We start from the raw sequence: 24,551 nt of genomic DNA, 5'->3' as shown, positions 1-24,551 counted from the left end.
TAGTAAATTCCTCATATACGTCAGATAAATCTAGATTGTTCTTTTTCAAGAAAGCTAGTGGTGGTTTTTAGGCGTACCCCACTCACACTTTAATCAAAAATTTCTAAACCCATCAAGGTTTCTTTTTCCAATGCCGAGGCCTGATTCACTTGAACTGCACCTGGCAAATAAGTATGATCTATAGTATAATGGTGGAGCGTACCCCAAAACTCACACTCGCGAGAGGGGTTATAAGCACATCAAGGTATCTTTGGAAACTTGAAATGTATAGATGGAGCGTACCCCAAGACTCACACTCGTGAAGTGGATAAAAAGCACATCAAGGTATCTTTAAAATAACAGTGAAATCTGTGGGTCAACTTGTGCGTACCAAAACTCACAGTTCTTAATGTAGTTGTACTCCCATCAAGGTATCTTTTTTAGGTTCCACTCCTCATGTAGTGTCCTTGGTGGTAGCAGTCTAGCCTCCCCAGAAAAGAACTCACTCTCCTCAGATGGAGGTAGGGGGGTACAAAAAGTGTTTTAATAAAGCTCACAAATGCAGACAGACTGTATTGAGTCCATAAAAACCACGATATACAGGATAAAACAATTCCTAAGCAGAGCCGGCAAGGAAAAAAGTGGGGAGTCCCGGGAAAACGGGATAACCCTTTTAGTTAAATATCAAGGAAAAAATCTAAAATGAAAAAAAACTGATAAAAATCCGGAAAAGAGATTGTCACTACTCACACTCCTGCTTGTCTGAATCTTCTTTTCCGGATTTTTATCAGTTTTTTTTCTTTTTTCATTTTAGATTTTTTCCTTGATATTTAACTAAAAGGGTTAAGAACTGTGAGTTTTGGTACGCACAAGTTGACCCACAGATTTCACTGTTATTTTAAAGATACCTTGATGTGCTTTTTATCCACTTCACGAGTGTGAGTCTTGGGGTACGCTCCATCTATACATTTCAAGTTTCCAAAGATACCTTGATGTGCTTATAACCCCTCTCGCGAGTGTGAGTTTTGGGGTACGCTCCACCATTATACTATAGATCATACTTATTTGCCAGGTGCAGTTCAAGTGAATCAGGCCTCGGCATTGGAAAAAGAAACCTTGATGGGTTTAGAAATTTTTGATTAAAGTGTGAGTGGGGTACGCCTAAAAACCACCACTAGCTTTCTTGAAAAAGAACAATCTAGATTTATCTGACGTATATGAGGAATTTACTACACATTGGTTCTTTTGTTTTCATGTCTTCTTACATGTTACCATACCCTGGAGAAATCGCACCAGTCAATACCTTTTGAAGACTCTATCACAGGAATCGCCAATAAGGGATGTAATGGTGATATCTTTATTAATAAGGGATGTAATGGTGATATCTTTATTATAACTGGTTTTCAATTCACTATAGCGCTGTTGGTATAAACACAGATCTCGAATTTCTTGGTATTGTGAACTGTATTTGAGATGTGGTGACATCTCCTGAGATTTGTTATATCATTAGCTGCTTGGCGCCTGTCCTGGGACACCCCCAAAAAATCTTTGCTCCGGTGTGTGCAGCATGTTCTGTGTGTGCGTGGGATGCCTATAGAATTAAAAATATATGTATATGCTTGTGGGGAGCGAATATTCTACATACCAAAAGACTTTCATACTTACTATATACGCCAACATTAAGGGAACTAATTTAATATTATGGTATTTATATATTTATTTTAAGGCCGGATATATATTTTGCTATTAGGATGGCATTTTTGTCTCTCTTAATGATTGACTGGAAACTGCATTCGAAGACTTTATATTGTAAAACAACTAATTTAAGGGTCCACCTTGTTCACAAATCTGATTCCTCTGTGCTGACAGTGCCCCGTTATTCACAGGATGTTATTATAACTCTTGACACTTTGCATTGTACACACAGATCTATAGATTTATTTCGGGGGAGTGAAGACTGCTCCATGGAATAGTGATCATACTATGCATTTCATTTCCTATCCTCCCTTCTTAAAGGATGGTACTTTTCACATGCATGAGAAACGATTACTAGGAAATTGCTCAGAGGCAATCCACCAAGAAAATATTCGGTTTAACAGTGCAAACATGAAACCAGCTGTTGATGCTAAAAACAGTTTGTGCATCCAAGGGCAAAATGCATGTGTGTCTCCAGGGTGCTAATTATATTAACCTGTTCCCTGCCAGCACACTTACTGCTCTGCGATTTCCAATCATCTTGTAGGCAGAAAACACAACCAGGGGGTATTAAAGGTATGAACCCTCACTAAGGGCAACATGGAATAAAAAAAAAAAATACTGAAAGGTAAGTTTCATAATAATTACTCTTTAATTGGAACAATTCAAAAGGAAAAAAAAAAAAAAGTTGACTGACACTACAACACATTGAGGAGTGATGTGAATGATAAAAATGTTTCCACAAAAACTCATACTCCCATGAGTAGCAGTACAATCGTGGTCAGTTCATGGAGACCCGACTGATATCATCAGTCCGCTGGACCATTTTAGCAAGTGTTCCTGTTGTGATACACAAAGGACAGGACTATGGGCCTAAATCAGACCTGATCGCTGTTGTGCAAAATCGCGAAGCGTACGATTATCGAATTACTGCGCATGCGTACGGATCATGATGTGCAGGCACGAGGCCAAACTGCAAAAAAATCCTGCGTCTTTTTTGATTGCTAAGCGTACGCAGATTGATGGATAGGAAGCGGACGTTTGGAGGTGGTAACTGCCCGTTTTCTGGGAGTGTCAGGAAAAATGCAAGCGATTTGGGTACGCGACGTCAAGTCTGGCCCGTTCAGCCTGTTTTTTTTCGCACTGAAGGATAAGTCCTGGGCTACGCACGGGTGTGGTTCATCAAATCGACAGTGTCTAGGTCGACAATGTTTAGGTCGACCACTATAGGTCGACAGTCACTATGTCGACATGGATGGAAGGTCGACAGGGTTTCTAGGTCGACATGTGCTAGGTCGACAGGCCTAAAGGTCGACATGAGGATTTTTTTTTTTTTGGGTGTCGTTTTCTTCGTAGAGTGACCGGGATCCCAAATTAGTGCACCGCTTCGCTCGCCATGCTTCGGGCATGGTGCCTTCGCTTCGCTCGGCACATCCAATCGTAGTCCACGTGGATCGTTAAGTATGAAAAAATTAAAAAAAAGAAAAAAAATTGTGAAAAACTCATGTCGACCTTTAGACCTGTCCACCTAGCACATGTCGACCTAGAAACCCTGTCGACCTTCCATCCATGTTGACCTAGTGACTGTCGACCTATAGTGGTCGACCTAAACATTGTCGATCTTCAGACCGGATCCCGCTACGCACACACTGCAGAGACTGGAAAAATCATTTGATGGTGAGTGAGTTGTGAACGGATTTGCAGTTGACCGGCGTTTGCAAAGCTTTTCGCATGGAGTACGCAGTCTTCCACGGGGCGGATTTCCACTCTGGTTGGGTTGGGCGGCGACTATCCGATTGCAAACCTCTGCAAATTCACAGAGGTGCGATCAGGTCTGAATTAGGCCCTATGCCCCTTATGTACCCAAATGAACATGGCCTGATGCCATTATGCCAGCACAATTGCTCAGCAATTGAGCCTCGTTGTCCCCCCACTTCCTATACTGATGGGTGTTACTAAGGCAACACGACGTACGGTAATACTGTGAATATTTCACTGCAAACTACTGTTTTCATCTATTAACTCAGTTGAACTGTAATGTCCTTCAGTTGCCTTACTGTGAGGAAGTTGACTGTGCACAGGGAAAAAGTGTCTCCCTGATGATCAAAGCCTGACGCCAAATATCTGTTGCTCTGATAAGCTCCTGAAGCAAACACATTTATATTAATGTCTCTTTGCAGCTTTTTTTTATATATACAAGAGAATTTGTGCATAAGATTGAGTGGTCCTTTATTTGCAGTCACGTTTGTGCAGTATGTAAAACAAGAAATATTTACTTCTCCACTTACCTCAGGAGTGTTTTTCTTGAATTCTCGACTTTGATCAATAAGTTTTTTTCTGGACTGTTCACTTTCATCTTGTCTGTTTGCCAATACTGTCGCTGTTGTATCGAGTTCTCTCTGTTGGGAAAACAAAAAAAGAACAAGAAAATTAGTCTGGAAAACTTCCTCTTTTCTTTATGCCTCACAAAATCTCTGTACATCATGCAAATGAAAAAAAAAAAGAAAAGAAAAGAAAAACAGACGCAAATGGGGCAAAAATATGAAGCAGAGGCGCCAAAATAAAACCAGAACGCTGCAACAAGGGAATAAAGTGGTTTAAAATCCACCAAAAATAAATAAATAGAAACAATGATAAATAAATCCAACATACAGCTTAAGAAATACACACAAAATATTATAAATTCGCTAGGAAAAGAATAAAAAGTCCAATGTTAAGTATTTCCATGCTACATTCTTTCAGGACCAATGCAAAAAGAAAAGTATAGATATATAAGGACAGGCAAATTGTGCCCAGGACCTTTACCAAAGAGGATGACACACAAGGATGTTTTCACCATCCCTGCACCATCATCATCTGCTTTGATAAGTCAGCTGTGTACACTGTTTTTACTTCTCTCCCTAGAGGTCAGTAGCTTTTACATGAGGATCAGTCTCTACACTGCTCATAAGTTAAAATATGCTATATGTAATGTAAGGAGGAATGCCTTGGTCCAATAACAATACTAAAGAGGGGATTTTTTAACTCGTACCAGACTACAGGAGGTATAGTTCTAATTTATAATATTATGTGATAAACAGTAATCCATTATATGTATGGTGGGTAGGTTGATCCCACCAGTGAGGTAACAGTTATTGTTGGTGGTATTTAGTAAAAGTATTCATACATTTGAAACTCCCTTCCTGAAGAGGGGGAGGTGGCATAGTTTTGTTTTCCCCCCTAGCAAAGGAGTTTCAAATGTATGAATATTCTTAATAAATACTAAATAAAAGTTACATTTAATAATATATAAAAAGATACGTGTGCCCCTAAAGAGAGGTTAATTATTTTTTCCTTCACACTACTAGCCGGTCTCCAGGTTTGATACTCCAATCACAATACTGTAAAAGAGTTTTATAAAGGCATATAACACGAGTGCAAGCCACAATTACCTGTGAGACACTACGAAGTCAAGTATTACACTATATTAATATAGCACCACAATATTCTGAGAAATCCTTTAGTTCTGCCCAATTAGAACTTACTCCTTAAATAGGAAGCCCTGATCAGAATCTAACACAAAGCCACAGCTCTGTGAGACAGTAATGCTAAACACGGGATTCCCCTGTGCTATGGTCTGGGATCACCAATCCTAACCCCCTAAATAAAATATATATAGATCAGCACAGAAAGGCATTAGACATAATGCTATGTGCAAAAATAAACAGTAATCCATAATAACTGGTGGGTTGTTGCATTTATTTTTAATCTGTGAGTATTCAATTAGGGTTGGATCCATTCCGACATGCATTTGTCGGAATGGATCCGACAACCCCTATTCAACCACATCTCAATTCAACTTTTAAAAAGTCGAATTGAGATGAGGGACCCAGAGGAGGAGAGGCGCGGGGGGGAGCCGCGGGGACAGACGGAGGAGATCAGCGCTACAGTAGCGCTGCAGGAGGTTGCCTCACAGCCACCAGAGTTCACGGCAGTGTCTACCCGGCTCCAGCAAGCGTGACCTCACTTGCTGGAGCCGGGTGGACGCTGCCGTGAGTGGCGCGCCTGTGAGACATCCTGCTGCGGCGCTGTGCTGTAGGCCCTTCTCTCCCCTGTATGCCCTGCGGCTGTCCCCTGTCTCCCCGCGGCTGTCCCCCCCTCTCCTCCTCTGGGTCCCACATCTCAGTCTGACATTTTTTTATGTCGGACTGAGATGGAAGGAAACGGGGCCAAATCCGGTCGAATTTGGCCCCGTTTCACTCAAAAGTACGTGAATCGGCAGCTATACCGCCGATTCACGTACTATTTGATAAGTCGAATTCCACGACTTGTCGAATAAAAACTGATGGGACTGAATAGGTAGAATCACTATTCGACCTTAAAAAGTCGAAAACTGACGTCTTTTCGACAGACGGCAGTTTTCGACCCTAATTGAATATACCCCTTAATCTGTATTTTACAACAAAATGAGCATTGCTAGTACATAAGCCCACACAGTAGCACAGCCAAAAGCCATATAGACCCACGCCAATTACAATTTTCCTAAATATTTAGACAAACTACATTATATACCCAGAAGTAATCTTAACAAGAAACAATATTGACAGTCTCTAGCGCGGCTAACACCGGCTGCAAGTATGACTATTACAAGGTCATCTGTTGAAAAGATCCTTGGAAATAGGAGGCGTGATTTATAGAACAAGAGGAGTTCCCCAGTGTGCCAATCCTTAGACCCGATCAATCAAGGTTACTGTACAAAAAGAAATCATAATGATCAGGAAAATAATTTACACTCTCCAGAAAAAGACAAAGAGCCTATAGTGCTTGAGTGATAAATGATTATGTTCTAGATTAACTCGCTTCAACAACCACTAACAGGTCATATTTTCTCTCTCAAACACAGAGCCAGTAATTGTTTCACGTATATGTACACAGGGAGAGAGGTCTGAATAAAATCAGGCTTCTATTGTTACTTACTACGGAGTACTATAACTGAGTGACCTTGAATGGTAGCAGAAAACTGTGAAACCGCTACTAATCAAAACAAAATTATTAAAAGCTAGTGGGGAGTACAGTACTGTAGAACTGACGAAGGATATGCATATACTGTATTCAGACAAAAGGGGGAATGCCCAATTTTGCAAAAATACGGATACATTTTTTTAGACTATCTTGAGACAGGATATACAGAGCTGCAGTTATTATTTTTATTTTTTTACGGCAGACGAACAAAATAGCCACTCTTGCAAAAATCGGACCCTAATATGCCTCAAAAATTGCTCCAAGCACTTAAAAAGGGTCAAACAAATTACTTCTCGCGGCCGTCTCTCGACCTGAATTTGCACAAGTTTGCTCACAGTTCTATAGGCCTGCAAGATTTTGTGCGAGTTCAGGCTGCCGTAAAGTGCACCTGTTGCTGTGCTAACTCGCACCCACAATGTTTTCGTGGATAACTGGATTAACCTCAAAGAATTTTTTTTATTTACGGATGTGCCGGGTGCCCTCAATATATTTGCAGTGCATTACTGAGGAGTACCATTGCCAAGTGACGTGCCAACCTGTTTTACCACAATGCATGTAACAACATCCCCTTAAAATGGAGTTTCTGATTATATAATAATTTAAGGTATCTGAACAGTGGTATCATGTATTGACAACAGTGCTGGAAAAAAATGCTGCAGTAAATTTGTATTTATAAGAAAAGAGAAAAATTACATTGAAACCCTAGCACTTGCAACAGACTGGAATCTGGGTTTCTGCCTATACTGCAGGATATGCCTCCCTTACACCTGTGATATTGGCAGACTGGACCGAACCGGCTGCTGACTAGTATCTTTCCTCATTTTTCGGCAGATCTCCCGAAACTGAATTTCCTCCATAGACTGTAACAGTAACTGGCTTACGGTCATTAGGTCGACAAGACATAGGTAGACAGTCATTAGGTCGACCACTATTGGTCAACATGGTCATTGGGTCGACATGAACAAGGTTGACATGGAAAAAGGTTGGCATGAGTTTTTCACTTTTTTTTTTTTTTTTGAACTTTTTCATACTTTACGATCCACTGGGACAACAATTGGGAACGGTAACCTGTGCCGAGCACAGCGAGAAGCATGGTGAGCGAAGCAAGCCAATGCGAGGAGACACGGTGCACTAACTGGGGTTCCCCGTCACTTTACGAAGAAAACTACACAAATAAAGTAAAACAAAAAAAAATGTCAACATTTTTTCATGTCGACCTTGTTCATGTCGACCTAACGACCATGTCAACCTAGGCACCCTGTCGACCTAGTGCATGTCGACCAATAGTGGTCTACCTAATGACTGTCGACCTAAATCTTGTCGACCTAATGGTAGCTTGTATCATTTAGGCCTCAAACCAACTGCCATTGTTTTAGTGTAATGAGGGTGCAGGGCTGCTGAATGTGTGTGCGCTATATTAACAATTTAATAAATTAATAGTAGAAATTATTTTAACACGCAGCTGGAAATCTATGTACGCATCTCCAATACATTTATCCATAGTAAACATAAAAATAGCAGATTCCAAAACCTGCAATGCAAGATGGAATAGACACAGTGAAACCAGAAAGCAGGCATGCTGGCACTAGAAAATAAGATTTTACTTACCGATAAATCTATTTCTCGTAGTCCGTAGTGGATGCTGGGACTCCGTAAGGACCATGGGGGAATAGCGGCTCTGTAGGAGACAGGGCACAAAATAAAAGCTTGAGATATCAGGTGGTGTGCACTGGCTCCTCCCCCTATGACCCTCCTCCAAGCCAGTTAGGATACTGTGCCCGGACGAGCGTACATAATAAGGAAGGATATTGAATCCCGGGTAAGACTCATACCAGCCACACCAATCACACCGTACAACTCGTGATCTGAACCCAGTTAACAGTATGATAAATTTAAAGGAGCCTCTGAAAGGATGGCTCAACAATAATAACCCGAATTTTTTGTAACAATAACTATATACAAGTATTGCAGACAATCCGCACTAGGGATGGGCGCCCAGCATCCACTACGGACTACGAGAAATAGATTTATCGGTAAGTAAAATCTTATTTTCTCTAACGTCCTAAGTGGATGCTGGGACTCCGTAAGGACCATGGGGATTATACCAAAGCTCCCAAACGGGCGGGAGAGTGCGGATGACTCTGCAGCACCGAATGAGAGAACTCCAGGTCCTCCTCAGCCAGGGTATCAAATTTGTAGAATTTAGCAAACGTGTTTGCCCCTGACCAAGTAGCTGCTCGGCAAAGTTGTAAAGCCGAGACCCCTCGGGCAGCCGCCCAAGATGAGCCCACTTTCCTTGTGGAATGGGCTTTTACTGATTTTGGCTGTGGCAATCCTGCCACGGAATGTGCAAGCTGAATTGTACTACAAATCCAACGAGCAATCGTCTGCTTTGAAGCAGGAGCACCCAGCTTGTTGGGTGCATACAGGATAAACAGCGAGTCAGTTTTCCTGACTCCAGCCGTCCTGGAAACATATATTTTCAAGGCCCTGACAACGTCCAGCAACTTAGAGTCCTCTAAGTCCCTAGTAGCCGCAGGTACCACAATAGGTTGGTTCATGTGAAATGCAGAAACCACCTTAGGTAGAAATTGAGGACGAGTCCTCAATTCCGCCCTGTCAGAATGAAAATTTAGGTTAGGGCTTTTACATGATAAAGCCGCCAATTCTGACACACGCCTAGCTGAAGCCAAGGCCAACAGCATCGACACCTTCCACGTGAGATATTTTAAATCTACCGTAGACAATGGTTCAAACCAGTGTGATTTTAGAAATCTCAACACAACATTGAGATCCCAAGGTGCCACTGGAGGCACAAAAGGAGGCTGAATGTGCAGCACCCCTTTCACAAATGTCTGAACTTCAGGTACTGAAGCCAGTTCTTTCTGGAAGAATATCGACAGGGCCGAAATTTGAACCTTAATGGACCCTAATTTTAGGCCCATAGACAGTTCTGTTTGCAGGAAATGCAAGAAACGACCCAGTTGAAATTCCTGTGTAGGGGCCTTCTTGGCCTCACACCACGCAACATATTTACGCCAAATGCGGTGATAATGTTTTGCGGTTACTTCCTTTCTGGCTTTTACCAGAGTAGGGATGACTTCTTCTGGAATGCCCTTGTCCTTCAGGATCCGGCGTTCAACCGCCATGCCGTCAAACGCAGCCGCGGTAAGTCTTGGAACAGACAAGGCCCCTGCAGTAGCAGGTCCTGTCTTAGAGGTAGAGGCCACGGTTCGTCCGTGAGCATCTCTTGAAGTTCCGGGTACCAAGACCTTCTTGGCCAATCCGGAACCACGAGTATAGTTCTTACTCCTCTCCTTCTTATGATTCTCAATACTTTCGGTATGAGGGGCAGAGGAGGGAATACATACACTGACTGGTACACCTACGGCGTTACCAGAGCGTCCACTGCTATTGCCTGAGGGTCCCTTGACCTGGCGCAATATCTGTCCAGTTTTTTGTTTAGACGTGACGCCATCATGTCCACCTTTGGTCTTTCCCAACGGTTTACAATTTTGGTGGAAGACTTCTGGGTGAAGTCCCCACTCTCCCGGGTGAAGGTCGTGTCTGCTGAGGAAGTCTGCTTCCCAGTTGTCCACTCCCGGAATGAACACTGCTGACAGTGCTATCACATGATTTTCCGCCCAGCGAAGAATCCTTGCAGTTTCTGCCATTGCCCTCCTGCTTCTCGTGCCGCCCTGTCTGTTTATGTGGGCGACTGACGTGATGTTGTCCGACTGGATCAACACCGCCTGACCCTGAAGCAGAGGTTTTGCTTGAATTAAGGCATTGTAAATGGCCCTTAGTTCTAGAATGTTTATATGAAGAGATGTTTCCATGCTTGACCACAAGCCCTGGAAATTCCTTCCCTGTGTGACTGCTCCCCAGCCTCTCAGGCTGGCATCCGTGGTTACCAGGATCCAATCCTGAATGCCAAATCTGCGGCCCTCTAGTAGATGAGCCCTCTGAAGCCACCACAGGAGAGACACCCTTGTCCTTGGCGAAAGGGTTATCCGTTGATGCATCTGAAGATGCGATCCGGACCATTTTCCCAGTAGATCCCACTGAAAAGTTCTTGCATGGAATCTTCCGAATGGAATCGCTTCGTAAGAAGCCACCATTTTTCCCAGGACCCTTGTGCACTGATGCACTGAGACCTGTCCTGGTTTTAGGAGGTTCCTGACTAGCTCGGATAACTCCCTGGCCTTCTCCTCCGGGAGAAACACCTTCTTCTGGACTGTGTCCAGAATCATTCCTAAGAACAGTAGATGTGTCGTTGGAATCAGCTGCGATTTTGGAATATTTAGAATCCATCCGTGCTGACTTAGCACTACCTGAGATAGTGCCACTCCGACTTCTAACTGTTCCTTGGTTCTTGCCCTTATCAGGAGATCGTCCAAGTAAGGGATAATTAAGATGCCTTTTCTTCGTAGAAGAATCATCATTTCGGCCATTACCTTGGTAAAGACCCGAGGCGCCGTGGACAATCCAAACGGCAGCGTCTGAAACTGATAATGACAGTTTTGTACTACAAACCTGAGGTACCCTTGGTGAGAAGGATATATTGGGACGTGGAGATAAGCATCCTTGATGTCCAGCGACACCATATAGTCCCCCTCTTCCAGGTTCGCTATCACCGCTCTGAGTGACTCCATCTTGAATTTGAACCTTTTTATGTAAGTGTTCAAAGATTTTAGATTTAATATTGGTCTCACCGAGCCGTCCGGCTTCGGTACCACAAATAGTGTGGAATAATACCCCTTCCCCTGTTGTAAGAGGGGTACCTTGATTATCACCTGCTGGGAGTACAGCTTGTGAATGGCTTCCAGAACTGCCTCCCTGTCGGAGGGAGACTTTGGTAAAGCAGACTTCAGGAACCGATGAGGAGGAAACGCCTCGAATTCCAGTTTGTACCCCTGTGATACTACCTGTAGAATCCAGGGATCCACTTGCGAGTGAGCCCACTGCGCGTTGAAATACTTGAGACGGGCCCCCACCGTGTCTGAGTCTGCTTGTAAAGCCCCAGCGTCATGCTGAAGACTTGGCAGAAGCAGGGGAGGGCTTCTACTCCTGGGAAGCGGCTGCATGGTGCTGCCTTTTTCCTCTTCCTCTGCCCTTGGGCAGAAAAGAGTGACCTTTTGCTCGCTTGTACTTATGGGAACGAAAGGACTGAGTTTGAAAAGACTGTGTCTTTTTCTGTTGATATGAAGTAACCTGGGGTAAAAAGGTGGATTTTCCAGCCGTTGCCGTGGCCACCAGGTCTGTTAGACCAGTCCCAAATAACTCCTCCCCCTTATACGGCAATACTTCCATGTGGCGTTTGGAATCTGCGTCCCCTGACCACTGTCTGGTCCATAATGCTCTTCTGGCAGAGATGGACATTGCGCTTACTCTTGATGCCAGGGTACAAATATCCCTCTGTGCATCACGCATATATAGCAATGCATCCTTTAAATGTTCTATAGTTAACAGAATATTGTCCCTATCCAGGGTATCAATATTCTCAGTCAGGGAATCCGCCCATGCGACTCCAGCACTGCACATCCAGGCTGATGCGATTGCTGGTCGCAGTATAACACCAGTATGTGTGTATATACTTTTCAGGATATTTTCCAGCCTCCTATCAGCTGGTTCTTTGAGGGTGGCCGTATCAGGGGACGGTAACGCTACTTGTTTAGATAAACGTGTGAGCGCCTTATCTACCCTAGGGGGTGTTTCCCACCGTGCCCTAACCTCTGGCGGGAAAGGGTATAGTGCTAATAACTTATTAGAAATTAGCTGTTTTTTATCGGGGGAAACCCACGCTTTATCACACACCTCATTTATTTCCTCAGACTCAGGAAAAACTATTGGCAGTTTTTTCACACCCCACATAATACCCGCCTTTGAGGTATTTGTAGTGTCAGAAAGGTTCAATGCCTCTTTCATTGCCGTGATCATGTAACGTGTGGCCCTACTGGACATTACGTTTGTCTCGTCACCGTCGACACTAGACTCAGTATCTGTGTCTGGATCCGTGTCGACCCACTGAGGTAGCGGCCTTTTTAGGGCCCCTGAGGGTGTCTGAGACGCCTGAACAGGCACTAATTGATTTGCCGGCTTTCTCATGTCGTCAACAGTTTTTTGTAAATTGCTGACATTATCACTTAATTGCTTAAACACAATCATCCAGTCAGGTGTCGACTCCCTAGGGGGTGACATCACTAACACAGGCAACTGCTCCGCCTCCACCTCATTTTCCTCCTCATACATGTCGACACACGCGTACCGACACACAGCACACACACCGGGAATGCTCTGATAGAGGACAGGACCCCACTTAGCCCTTTGGAGAGACAGAGGGAGAGTCTGCCAGCACACACCCAGCGCTATATATATATACACAGGGATAACCTTATATAAGTGTTAATCCCTTATAGCTGCTGTTAATCTAGTTATTTGCTGCCAAAATGCCCCCCCTTCTCTTTTTTACCCTGAATCAGATGCAGTACTGCAGGGGAGAATCAGGGAGCCGTCCTTCCAGCGGAGCTGTGAGGGAATAATGGCGCCAGTGTGCTGAGGAGATAGGCCCCGCCCCTTCACGACGTCCTTAACTCCCGCTTTTTTGTGTAAAATGGCAGGGGAAAAAATACATCCATATAGCCCTGGAGCTATATGTGATGTATTCCTTTTGCCAGCTAAGGTAAATGTGTGTTATATTGCGTCTCAGGGCGCTCCCCCCCAGCGCCCTGCACCCTCAGTGACCGGAGTGTGAAGTGTGCTGAGAGCAATGGCGCACAGCTGCGGTGCTGTGCGCTACCTTAGTCTTGAAGACAGGATGTCTTCTGCCGCCGCTTTCACCGGACCTTCGTCTCTTCTGGCTCTGTAAGGGGGACGGCGGCGCGGCTCCGGTGACCCATCCAGGCTGAACCTGTGATCGTCCCTCTGGAGCTAACGTCCAGTAGCCTAAGAAGCCCAATCCACTCTGCACTCAGGTGAGTTCGCTTCTTCTCCCCTTAGTCCCACGATGCAGTGAGCCTGTTGCCAGCAGGACTCACTGAAAATAAAAAAACCTAACTAAACTTTTATTCTAAGCAGCTCTGGAGAGCTACCTAGTTTGCACCCTTCTCGGCCGGGCACAAAAATCTAACTGGCTTGGAGGAGGGTCATAGGGGGAGGAGCCAGTGCACACCACCTGATATCTCAAGCTTTTATTTTGTGCCCTGTCTCCTGCGGAGCCGCTATTCCCCCATGGTCCTTACGGAGTCCCAGCATCCACTTAGGACGTTAGAGAAACAAAGGATTCTGCTTTACTACCATTAAAGGTCCTGCTTGGTGTAATATTTATGAAGATATCCGCACTGCTCATAGGAAGTATGCAATACATGGGCAAGGTTAGATCACAGATAAAAAAGCTGGGGCGGTAATCACTCTTATAAATTCTTTTTTTTAACTGTATGCGTTTTTCACAACTTTATTAAGGTGCGAAAAGCACACAAACACAAAAGCGGATAGCTGTGACCTAGCCTGAATTGCAATTTGAATGCACATCATCCTTTCACATACTAGCGCACACTAATACGCTCGTCGACGAGAACGCTGCATACGCCTAGTTCCATCATACAGATTTCTGGGGGGTTTTCAGTCCGCCCTATGGACTGTGGTCAAACCGCACTTTCACCGCCAATCTCCAAACATATCATAACAGTTTCTTTTCCAGAACTACTGACAGTTTGGCTTTTTGTTACAATGAGCCATAACAACACATCAGTTTACAATCAAATAATGGATAGGAAGGGGAAATAAATCATCAGGACTGTACCACCCATTAAGGAACAAGACACTAGCTGATGTCAACCACTGTGAAGGAGCACTCCGCTGTGTCACAGTGATTGTGTTTCGGGCAATGACTTTTCCCTCTGAACTGTGAGATGTTGTTTTCTTTCATTACACTTCTGGGTTCTTTCATCTACTGTGTTGTGGGAGGAATAGAAGACACAGACCTGAAGGCAGACTATTGACAACAGTTGACTATTTGCTTCCTGTCTAAACGGACATCCTGTTAAGCTCCAATTACTGCCAACTCGGCAGAGATCACCAGGATTCTACTACTCACTACAGATTATTTGATATACTGTGAAAATAGATGTGGCTAGCAGGTAAGCTTACAGTTCAGTTTTAATGTAAGGTAACCTTTAATAACATTTGATTAGTAATTTCAAGAACCACGGAGGTAAATGTTTCTTTTGTTCCAAATGGTAACTATCAGATAGGCTGTATATTATTCACAACACAAAGATACACACTAATAAGTGGTCAGCATGAGAAAAATGTATGTATTAATAATCCAGGACAGTCACACTGGCGCGTTTGTGACAAAATGGCCGCAAATAGCCATTAATAATACTGCATGCAAACATTGCATATATCACCACATATGTCAGTATACATTTGATATAGTTCATAATTAGAATTGTATATTTATACCTGCCCTATGACAGGGGCAGAATATACATTTTCTAACAGAAATGTACTTGTAGGGCAGCACAGTTAGTGTAATGGATAGCATTACTGTTTCAGATTACTGAGGTCTTGGGTTCAATCCCCACCACGGACATAATTGTGTGAGGTTTGTATATTCTCCCTGTTCTTGAGTGGGCTTTCTCCGGGTACTCCCATGATCCAAAAATGATACTGGTAGGTTAACGGACCCATGACAAAAAATATGTGAAAGTGTCCAACCCACCCTTGTCCTGCCCTTCCAGGCAGAAGGTGTACATAATGCTTCTCACTCTAATTGTGCATTTTCCTGCATACTGAGAGTACGTAGAGTGAAAATACTTCTATCATTTATAAAAATAAAATACAGAGGCCACTCTCTTCATGGGCGGGATGTACTAAGGGAAAAATGCAAATGTACTAAGGCCCGGCCGCCCACGTATCGTCGTGGAGGGTATCGCCATCTTTTTATGGCGATACACTATAGAAGCCTATGGGCTTCTATCCGCAACCCGGCGCACCTGCTGCTCACGCCGACACCTCCCTTCACCTGTGTCCTGGCAGCCTGCTTGTTCGGCTCCACGATCCCCCACCTCCTCCTCCCCCGCAACACAGCCATTTGTCCTTTCGGCTGCAGGGAGGAGCAGCCCAGGGACTCCCAGCACACGTCACCTCCTGGTGCTGGGAGGTGACAGAGATCCCCAGAGGCCCCCGTACACTCTCTCCTCTGGACCACCAGGGATCGCAGGGGTCCCTGGCATCGCACTGCGATACTAATCGCATAAGTTAGTACATATGCGATTAGCATTGTTGCAATGACCGGCGATGGCCCGCGATCACTGTTAGTACATCCCACCCCATTTACTCTCCCACCCCCATTCATAGTGTGTAGACCTTTGTCATTAACTGAAAATCGCTAGCACTTTAGTCTACAGGGTGATTCAAAAGTCGCAGTACACCCTTTTGTTTCAAAATCTGTGCAGGAAATGTGAAAACTGAATACTCCAGTAAGGTATGGGTGAGGTATGGGTGAGGTGGGCTATCTTTTAGGGCATGTACCAAACATGGGCACCATCTTGAAATCGTCCATCTTGAATGTAAGTCAGTTTTTTCAAATGGAAAGGGGGTCGTGTAACATGTCAAACATCATCAGAATTTGCTGCAAAGTTTATTGTTGCAAACAGCAATAGCAGTTATGGTTCAACAGTTACAACACTTTTTTTGTTGCAGGTAACTGAAGATGGCTTTGACAAAAGAGGAGAGAATTGAGGTCATTTTGCTTTCTGGAGAACAAAGTTTCCGTATCATAGCTGCAGATTTTAACAACCGGCACCCAGAAAGACCTCCAATTTCACATAGCTGGATCTTGAATGGATGCCATCGATGGGCATGAAGGATTCATACGATCGATGACTAGCCGATTCCACATTCTGCTGACAAATGTCATGTGCTGCGTTGTGGGCTTTTGACGAAGGATGCCAAAACCATTGTTGATGTTGCCTTGTCAGTAGCACTTTTTGGACGACCACTCCATGACTGGTCAGCCACTGTCCCGCTTTCTCGGAATTTGGAAATTAGGCACCTGACAGGTTTATGTGTAATTGGAGGTCTTTCTGGGTGCTGGTTATTAAAATCTGCAGCTATGACACGGAAACTTTGTTCTCCAGACATCAAAATGACCTCAATTCTCTCATCTTTTGTCAACGCCATCTTCAGTTTCGTGCAACAAAAAAATAAGATTTTACTTACCGGTAAATCTATTTCTCGTAGTCCGTAGTGGATGCTGGGGACTCCGTAAGGACCATGGGGAATAGACGGGCTCCGCAGGAGACAGGGCACTTTAAGAAAGAATTAGGAATACTGGTGTGCACTGGCTCCTCCCTCTATGTCCCTCCTCCAGACCTCAGTTAAGTAAACTGTGCCCGGAAGAGCTGACAGTACAAGGAAAGGATTTTGGAATCCAGGGTGAGACTCATACCAGCCACACCAATCACACCGTATAACTCGTGATAAATTTACCCAGTTAACAGTATGAACAACAACAGAGCATCAGACAAACCTGATGCAACCATAACATAACCCTTATTTAAGCAATAATTATATACAAGTATTGCAGAAGAAGTCCGCACTTGGGACGGGCGCCCAGCATCCACTACGGACTACGAGAAATAGATTTACCGGTAAGTAAAATCTTATTTTCTCTAACGTCCTAGTGGATGCTGGGGACTCCGTAAGGACCATGGGGATTAAAGCTCCCAAACGGGCGGGAGAGTGCGGATGACTCTGCAGCACCGAATGAGCAAACACAAGGTCCTCCTCAGCCAGGGTATCAAACTTGTAGAATTTTGCAAAGGTGTTTGAACCTGACCAAGTAGCCGCTCGGCAAAGCTGTAATGCCGAGACCCCTCGGGCAGTGCCCAAGAAGAGCCCACCTTCCTTGTGGAGTGGGCTTTTACTGATTTTGGAAGCGGCAATCCAGCCGCAGAATGAGCCTGCTGGATCATGTTACAGATCCAGCGAGCAATAGTTTGCTTTAAAGCAGGAGCACCCAGCTTGTTGGACGCCTACAGGATAAACAGCGACTCAGTTTTCCTGACTCTAGCCGTTCTGGCTACATAAACCTTCAAAGCCCTGACTACATCCAGTAACTCGGAATCCTCCAAGTCACGAGTAGCCACAGGCACCACAATAGGTTGGTTCATATAAAAAGATGACCCCACATTTGTCAGAAATTGCGGACGAGTCCGCAATTCTTCCCTGTCCATATGGATAACCAAATAGGGGCTTTTATGTGACAAAGCCGCCAATTCTGACACACGCCTAGCCGAAGCCAAGGCTAATAGCATGACCACCTTCCACGTGAGATATTTTAACTCCACGGTCTTAAGTGGCTCAAACCAGTGTGATTTCAGGAAACTCAACACCACGTAAAGATCCCAAGGTGCCACTGGGGGCACAAACGGGGGCTGAATATGCAGCACTCCCTTTACAGACGTCTGAACTTCAGGTAGAGAAGCTAGTTCTTTTTGAAAGAAAATGGATAGGGCCGAAATCTGGACCTTAATGGACCCCAATTTTAGGCCCAAAGTCACTCCCGACTGTAGGAAGTGAAGGAAACGGCCCAGCTGGAATTCCTCTGTAGAGGCCTTCCTGGCCTCACACCAAGCAACATATTTTCGCCGTATACGGTGATAATGTTTAGCCGTCACGTCCTTACTAGCCTTTATTAGCGTAGGAATAACCTCATCCGGAATCCGTTTTTCTACTAGGATCCGGCATTCAACTGCCCTGCCGTCAAACGCAGCCGCGGTAAGTCTTGGAACAGACAAGGTCCCTGCTGCAACAGATCCTGCCTTAGAGGCAGAGGCCATGGGTCCTCTGTGAGCATTTCTTGCAGCTTTGGATACCAAGTCCTTCTTGGCCAATCCGGAAAAATGAGTATTGTTCTCACTCCTCTTTTTCTTATGATTCTCAGCACCTTGGGTATGAGAGGAAGAGGAGGAAACACATAAACCGACTGGAACATCCACGGTGTCACCAGTACGTCTACAGCTATCGCCTGAGGGTCTCTTGACCTGGCGCAATACCTCTGTACCTTTTGTTGAGGCGGGGTGCCATCATGTCCGCCTGTGGCAGTTCCCACCGACCTACAATCTGCGCGAAGACTTCTTGATGAAGTCCCCACTCTCCCGGGTGGAGGTCGAGCCTGCTGAGGAAGTCTGCTTCCCATTTGTCCACTCCCGGAATGAACACTGCTGACAGTGCTCGTACGTGATTCTCCGCCCATCGAAGAATTCTGGTGGCTTCCGCCATCGCCACCCTGCTCCTTGTGCCGCCTTGGCGGTTTACATGAGCCACTGCGGTGATGTTGTCTGATTGAATCAGCACCGATTGGTTGCGAAGCAGGGTCTCCGCTTGACTTAGGGCGTTGTATATGGCCCTTAGCTCCAGGATATTGATGTGAAGGCAAGTCTCCTGACTTGACCACAGCCCTTGGAAACTTCTTCCCTGAGTGACTGCCCCCCACCCTCGAAAGCTTGCATCCGTGGTCACCAGGACCCAGTCCTGAATGCCGAACCTGCGGCCCTCGAGAAGATGAGTACTCTGCAGCCACCACAGAAGAGACACCCTGGCCCTGGGGGATAGGGTGATCAGCCGATGCATCTGTAGATGCGATCCGGACCACTTGTCCAACAGATCCCATTGAAAAGGTCCACGCATGGAATCTGCCGAAGGGAATGGCCTCGTATGACGCCACCATCTTTCCCAGGACTCTCGTGCAGTGATGCACCGACACCTGTTTTGGTTTTAAGAGGTCTCTGACCAGTGTCATGAGTTCCTGAGCCTTCACCGTCGGGAGAAAACCTTCTTCTGGTCTGTGTCCAGAATCATGCCTAGGAATCAGCTGTGACTTTGGAATATTCAGAAACCAGCCGTGCTGTTGTAACACTTCCCGAGAGCGTGCTACACTAATCAGCAACTGCTCTCTGGACCTCGCCTTTATGAGGAGATCGTCCAAGTATGGGATAATTGTGACTCCTTGCTTTCGCAGGAGCACCATCATTACTGCCATTACCTTGGTAAATATTCTCGGTGCCGTGGACAGACCAAACGGCAACGTCTGGAATTGGTAATGACAATCCTGTACCACAAATCTGAGGTACTCCTGATGAGGTGGATAAACGGGGACATGAAGGTAAGCATCCTTTATGTCCAGAGACACCATAAAATCCCCCTCCCTTGCGATGACCGCTCTGAGCGATTCCATCTTGAACTTGAACTTTCCAAGTATATGTTCAGGGATTTTAAATTCAATATGGGTCTGACCGAACCATCTGGTTTCGGGACTACAACATGGTCGAATAATAACCCCCTCCTTGTTGAAGGAGGGGAACCTTGACCACCACCTGTTGAAGATACAATTTGTGAATTGCAGTTAACCCTGTTTCCCTCTCGGGGGGGGGGGGGGGGGGGGGGGAGCCGGCAGGGCAGTCAGTGAGGAGGCATCTTCTCAAAGTCCAGCTTGTATCCCTGAGACACAATATCTATTGCCTAGGGATCTAACAGGGAGTGAACCCACTTGTGGCTGAACTTAAGAAAGCGTGCCCCCACCGGGCCTAGCTCCGCCTGTGGAGCCCCAGCGACATGCGGTGGATTTTCGTAGAGGCCCGGGGAGGACTTCTGTTCCTGGGAACTAGCTGTGTTGTGCAGCTGGTTTCCTCTGCCCCCGCCTCTGGCAAGAAAGGACGCACCTCGGACTTTCTTGTTTCTTTGTTCGAACGGCTGCATTTGATAATGACGTGCTTTCCTAGGCTGTGCAGGAATATAAGGCAAAATATCAGAATTACCAGCTATAGCTGTGGAGACCAGGTCCGAGAACCCTTCTCCACACAATCCTCAGCCTTCCATATGCCACTTAAGTTGGCATCATCTGTCCATTACATATTCTACAGGATACGTCAAGCAGAAATCGACATAGCTTTGCCTCTAGGAACCAGTATACTCATGTCTCTTTGGGCATGTTTTATGATATATATCTCTTAAGACAGCATCTTTAATATATATATATATATCTATATATACATATATATTATATATATACATACTAGGGTCTCAATTTCTGCTGATAAGGTACCTGTCCACGCCGCCACAGCGCTATAAACCCATGCCGACACAATCGCCGGTCTGAGTAGTGTACCCAAATGTGCACGCTATCTGCAGGATCCCTGAGAATAGCTAGGGCTACCTTTTGGGCAAACGTGACACCCTAGGGGAAGATTCCCATCACATCCTGGCCCTAGTGGGGAAAGGATACTGCCTGAGAATTCTTTGTGGGAAGCTGCAGTCTCTTGTCTGGAGATTCCCGCTCTTTTTCCTCATGAGAGGAGGGAAATTTACCTCAGCTTTCTTCCCCTTAAAATGTGTACCCTTGTGTCAGGGACAGATGAGTCATCAGTGATATGCAAATCATCTTTTATTACAATAATCATATATTGAATCCTTTTCTGCCATTTTGGCTGTAACTTTGCCTTATCGTAGTCGACACTGGAGTCAAACTCCGTGTCGATATCCGTGTCTATTATTTTGGATAGTGAGCATTGTGAGACTCTGAAGGTCTCTGCGCCATAGGGACAGACATGGGTAGATTTCCTGTCTGTTCCCTAATCTTTTGTGCAATAAATTCACCTTAGCACTTACACATATCCAAACAGGTGTCGGCGTTGTCGACGGAGACACCCTCTCACACACATATTAGCTCCATCTCCTCCTTAGGGGAGCCTTTTACCTCAGACATGTCGACACACACGTACCGACACACCACACACACAGGGGATGCTCTATTTGAAGACAGTTCCCCCACAAGGCCTTTTGGAGAGACAGAGAGAGAGAGTATGCCAGCACACACCCCAGCGCTATATGACCCAGAAATCACACAGTAACGTAGTGTTAACCCAGTAGCTGCTGTATATATTGTTTTTACGCCAAATGTATGTGCCCCCCCTCTCTTTTTCACCCTCTTCTATCGTGCTTCTGCAGGGGAGAGCCTGGGGAGCTTCCTCTCAGCGGAGCTGTGGAGAGAAAATGGCACTGGTGAGTGCTGAGGAAGAAGCTCCGCCCCCTCAGCGGCGGGCTTATGTCCCGCGATTTTGTGTAAAATAATGGCGGGGGCTCATGCATATATACAGTGCCCAACTGTATATATGCCCACTTTGCCAAGAGGTCTCTAATTGCTGCCCAGGGCGCCCCCCCCCTGCACCCTACAGTGACCGGAGTGTGTGGGTGTAATGTGGGAGCAATGGCGCACAGCTGCAGTGCTGTGCGCTACCTCATATGAAGACTGGAGTCTTCTGCCGCCGCTTTTGAAGTCTTCTTGCTTCTCACGCCGGCTTCTGGCTCTGCGAGGGGGGCGGCGGCGCGGCTCTGGGATCGGACGACCAAGGGTGCGTTCCTGTGTTTGATCCCTCTGGAGCTAATGGTGTCCAGTAGCCTAAGAAGCATGACCTATCCGCAGTTAGTAGGTCTGCTTCTCTCCCCTCAGTCCCACGTAGCAGAGAGTCTGTTGCCAGCAGATCTCTCTGAAAATAAAAAATCCTAACAAAATACTTTCTATCTAGCAAGCTCAGGAGAGCTCACTGAAGTGCACACAGCTCGTCCGGGCACAGATTCTAACTGAGGTCTGGAGGAGGGACATAGAGGGAGGAGCCAGTGCACACCAGTATTCCTAATTCTCTCTTAAAGTGCCCTGTCTCCTGCGGAGCCCGTCTATTCCCCATGGTCCTTACGGAGTCCCCAGCATCCACTAGGACGTTAGAGAAAAAGTGTTGTCATTTTTGAACCATAATTGCTATTTCAAATCTGTTTGCAGCAATAAACTTTTCAGCAAATTCTGATATTGTTTGACATGTTACACGACCCCCCTTTCCATTTGAAAAAACTGACAGACTAAAGATGGTCGATTTCAAGATGGCGCCCATGTTTGGTAGTTCCCCTAAAAGATAGCCCACCTCACCCATACCTTACTGGAGTATTCAGTTTTCTCATTTCCCACACAGTTTTTGAAACAAAAGGGTGTACTGTGACTTTTGAATCACGCTGTATAGTACTAGATGTACTGAGTCTTCATACACAGAGGGGGGAATTCAAATATTATTGAAACCCCAATCTCCCATCTAAAGTGACAGGGGATCGAGGGGAGATATTCAAATGCCCAGTTACACCCGGGGGTAGCGAGCTGAAATGAACTTGTCGCGCCCTTCGGCAGCAACATTAGAATAGCTGCCGGCGGGCACAATCGCAGGCGGGAAGGGAGATGTCAGACATTTGAATCCGTCCCAGAGAGTCCATGTGGTTGCCTGCACATACACCATAGTCCTCTCACGGCTGCACACATAAGAAGGTGGTAGTGTTGCAGAAAGGCCAGCCATCGGATTTTGTTCATGAGAAGTTTAATGCTCCATACACGGACTACAGAATTTCCTCTACAATACAAAATATGCACAACTCAAATACACCAGCTTTCACAATAGTGATCACTACACACTCTGCTTTGTGCTTCATTCTCTTAAAGACACCAAAAAGGCTTCTTACCAAGAAATAGTGTAACAGATTTGTAATTCACTAAATGTGGTGTTTCACATACAGAGGGACTTGTATCTTATACTGTCAAAATGTTTGATATCTGCAGAAATTTTCATTTTATGGGCTATGAACATTACATCTAGAAATAAAAATCTATTCAACAAAGCATAAATCACTATTAGAGTAATGAAAGCAAATCGGAGTTTAAAATGTTCTGTCATATTTTATCATATTTGTGTGAAAGAACAGGCACCAACAGTGATAGGACGGCAGTGATCATCAGTGATCATCGTTGCTAAACTGACGTCAAGGGACATTGGGGGTGATTCAGAGTTGATCGTAGTTGTGCTAAATTTAGCACAGCTACGATCAGGAACACAGACATGTGGGGGGGGGGGGGGCAGCACAGGGCTAGTCCGCCCCGCATGTCAGTCCTTGCCCATCGCAGAAGTACAAAAGCATCGCACAACGGCGATGCTTTTGTACATCAGGAGTAGCTCCCGGTCAGCGTAGCTCCTGTGCGCTGGCCGGGAGCTACTCGCCGCTGCCCGGGTCGCAGCGGCTGTGCATGACATCACGCAGCTGCTGCGGCCCGCCCCCGGCATGGTCCGGCCACACCTGCATTTGCCGGACCGTGCCCCCTAAACGGCGGCTTAACGCCGCCATCCCACCCAGCGACCGCCTCTGCATGTCAATCAGGAAAAGGCGATCGCTAACTAAAGACAGCCATCGGCTGTCTGGCATGCGCCGGCGCATTGCGGCACCGGTGCATGCGCAGTTCAGGCCTGATCGCTGCTGTGTGAACACGCACAGCACCGACCAGGTCTGAATTAGCCCCATTGTACGGATAAGCAGGTGCAGTTAAGCACACAACTTGCAGAACTAAACCTTTAACTGCTACCAGTCATAATGTGTTTATCAAATTTGGTTATAAGATAATCTGCATCTTAAAAAAATGCCTTAAAAATATTAATTTATAGAGCAAATAAGTATAGAAATAAAATTGCACTAAAAAAAAATAAGATTTTACTTACCGATAAATCTATTTCTCGTAGTCCGTAGTGGATGCTGGGACTCCGTAAGGACCATGGGGAATAGCGGCTCCGCAGGAGACAGGGCACAAGAATAAAAGCTTTAGGATCAGGTGGTGTGCACTGGCTCCTCCGCCTATGACCCTCCTCCAAGCCTCCGTTAGGATACTGTGCCCGGACGAGCGTACATAATAAGGAAGGATATTGAATCCCGGGTAAGACTCATACCAGCCACACCAATCACACCGTACAACTTGTGATCTGAACCCAGTTAACAGTATGATAACA

At 45.5% G+C, this 24,551-nt stretch overlaps 1 protein-coding gene across 4 annotated transcripts in view; it reads right to left on the bottom strand.

Annotated features, from left to right (window-relative positions):
- The window catches only part of CUX1 (cut like homeobox 1), a 622,185-nt gene that overhangs the window by 526,088 nt on the left and 71,546 nt on the right, over positions 1-24,551 (bottom strand). For all 4 annotated transcript variants that reach the window (XM_063956056.1, XM_063956058.1, XM_063956059.1 and 1 more), the window contains exon 2: positions 3,963-4,073. In XM_063956056.1, coding sequence (XP_063812126.1) covers positions 3,963-4,073 — 111 coding nt within the window. The remainder of the gene's footprint in view (positions 1-3,962; positions 4,074-24,551) is intronic.

The sequence above is a fragment of the Pseudophryne corroboree genome, chromosome 2 (assembly GCF_028390025.1).
Source record: "Pseudophryne corroboree isolate aPseCor3 chromosome 2, aPseCor3.hap2, whole genome shotgun sequence".
Classification (NCBI taxonomy): domain Eukaryota; kingdom Metazoa; phylum Chordata; class Amphibia; order Anura; family Myobatrachidae; genus Pseudophryne; species Pseudophryne corroboree.
This window is presented reverse-complemented; position numbering and strand designations above follow the sequence as displayed.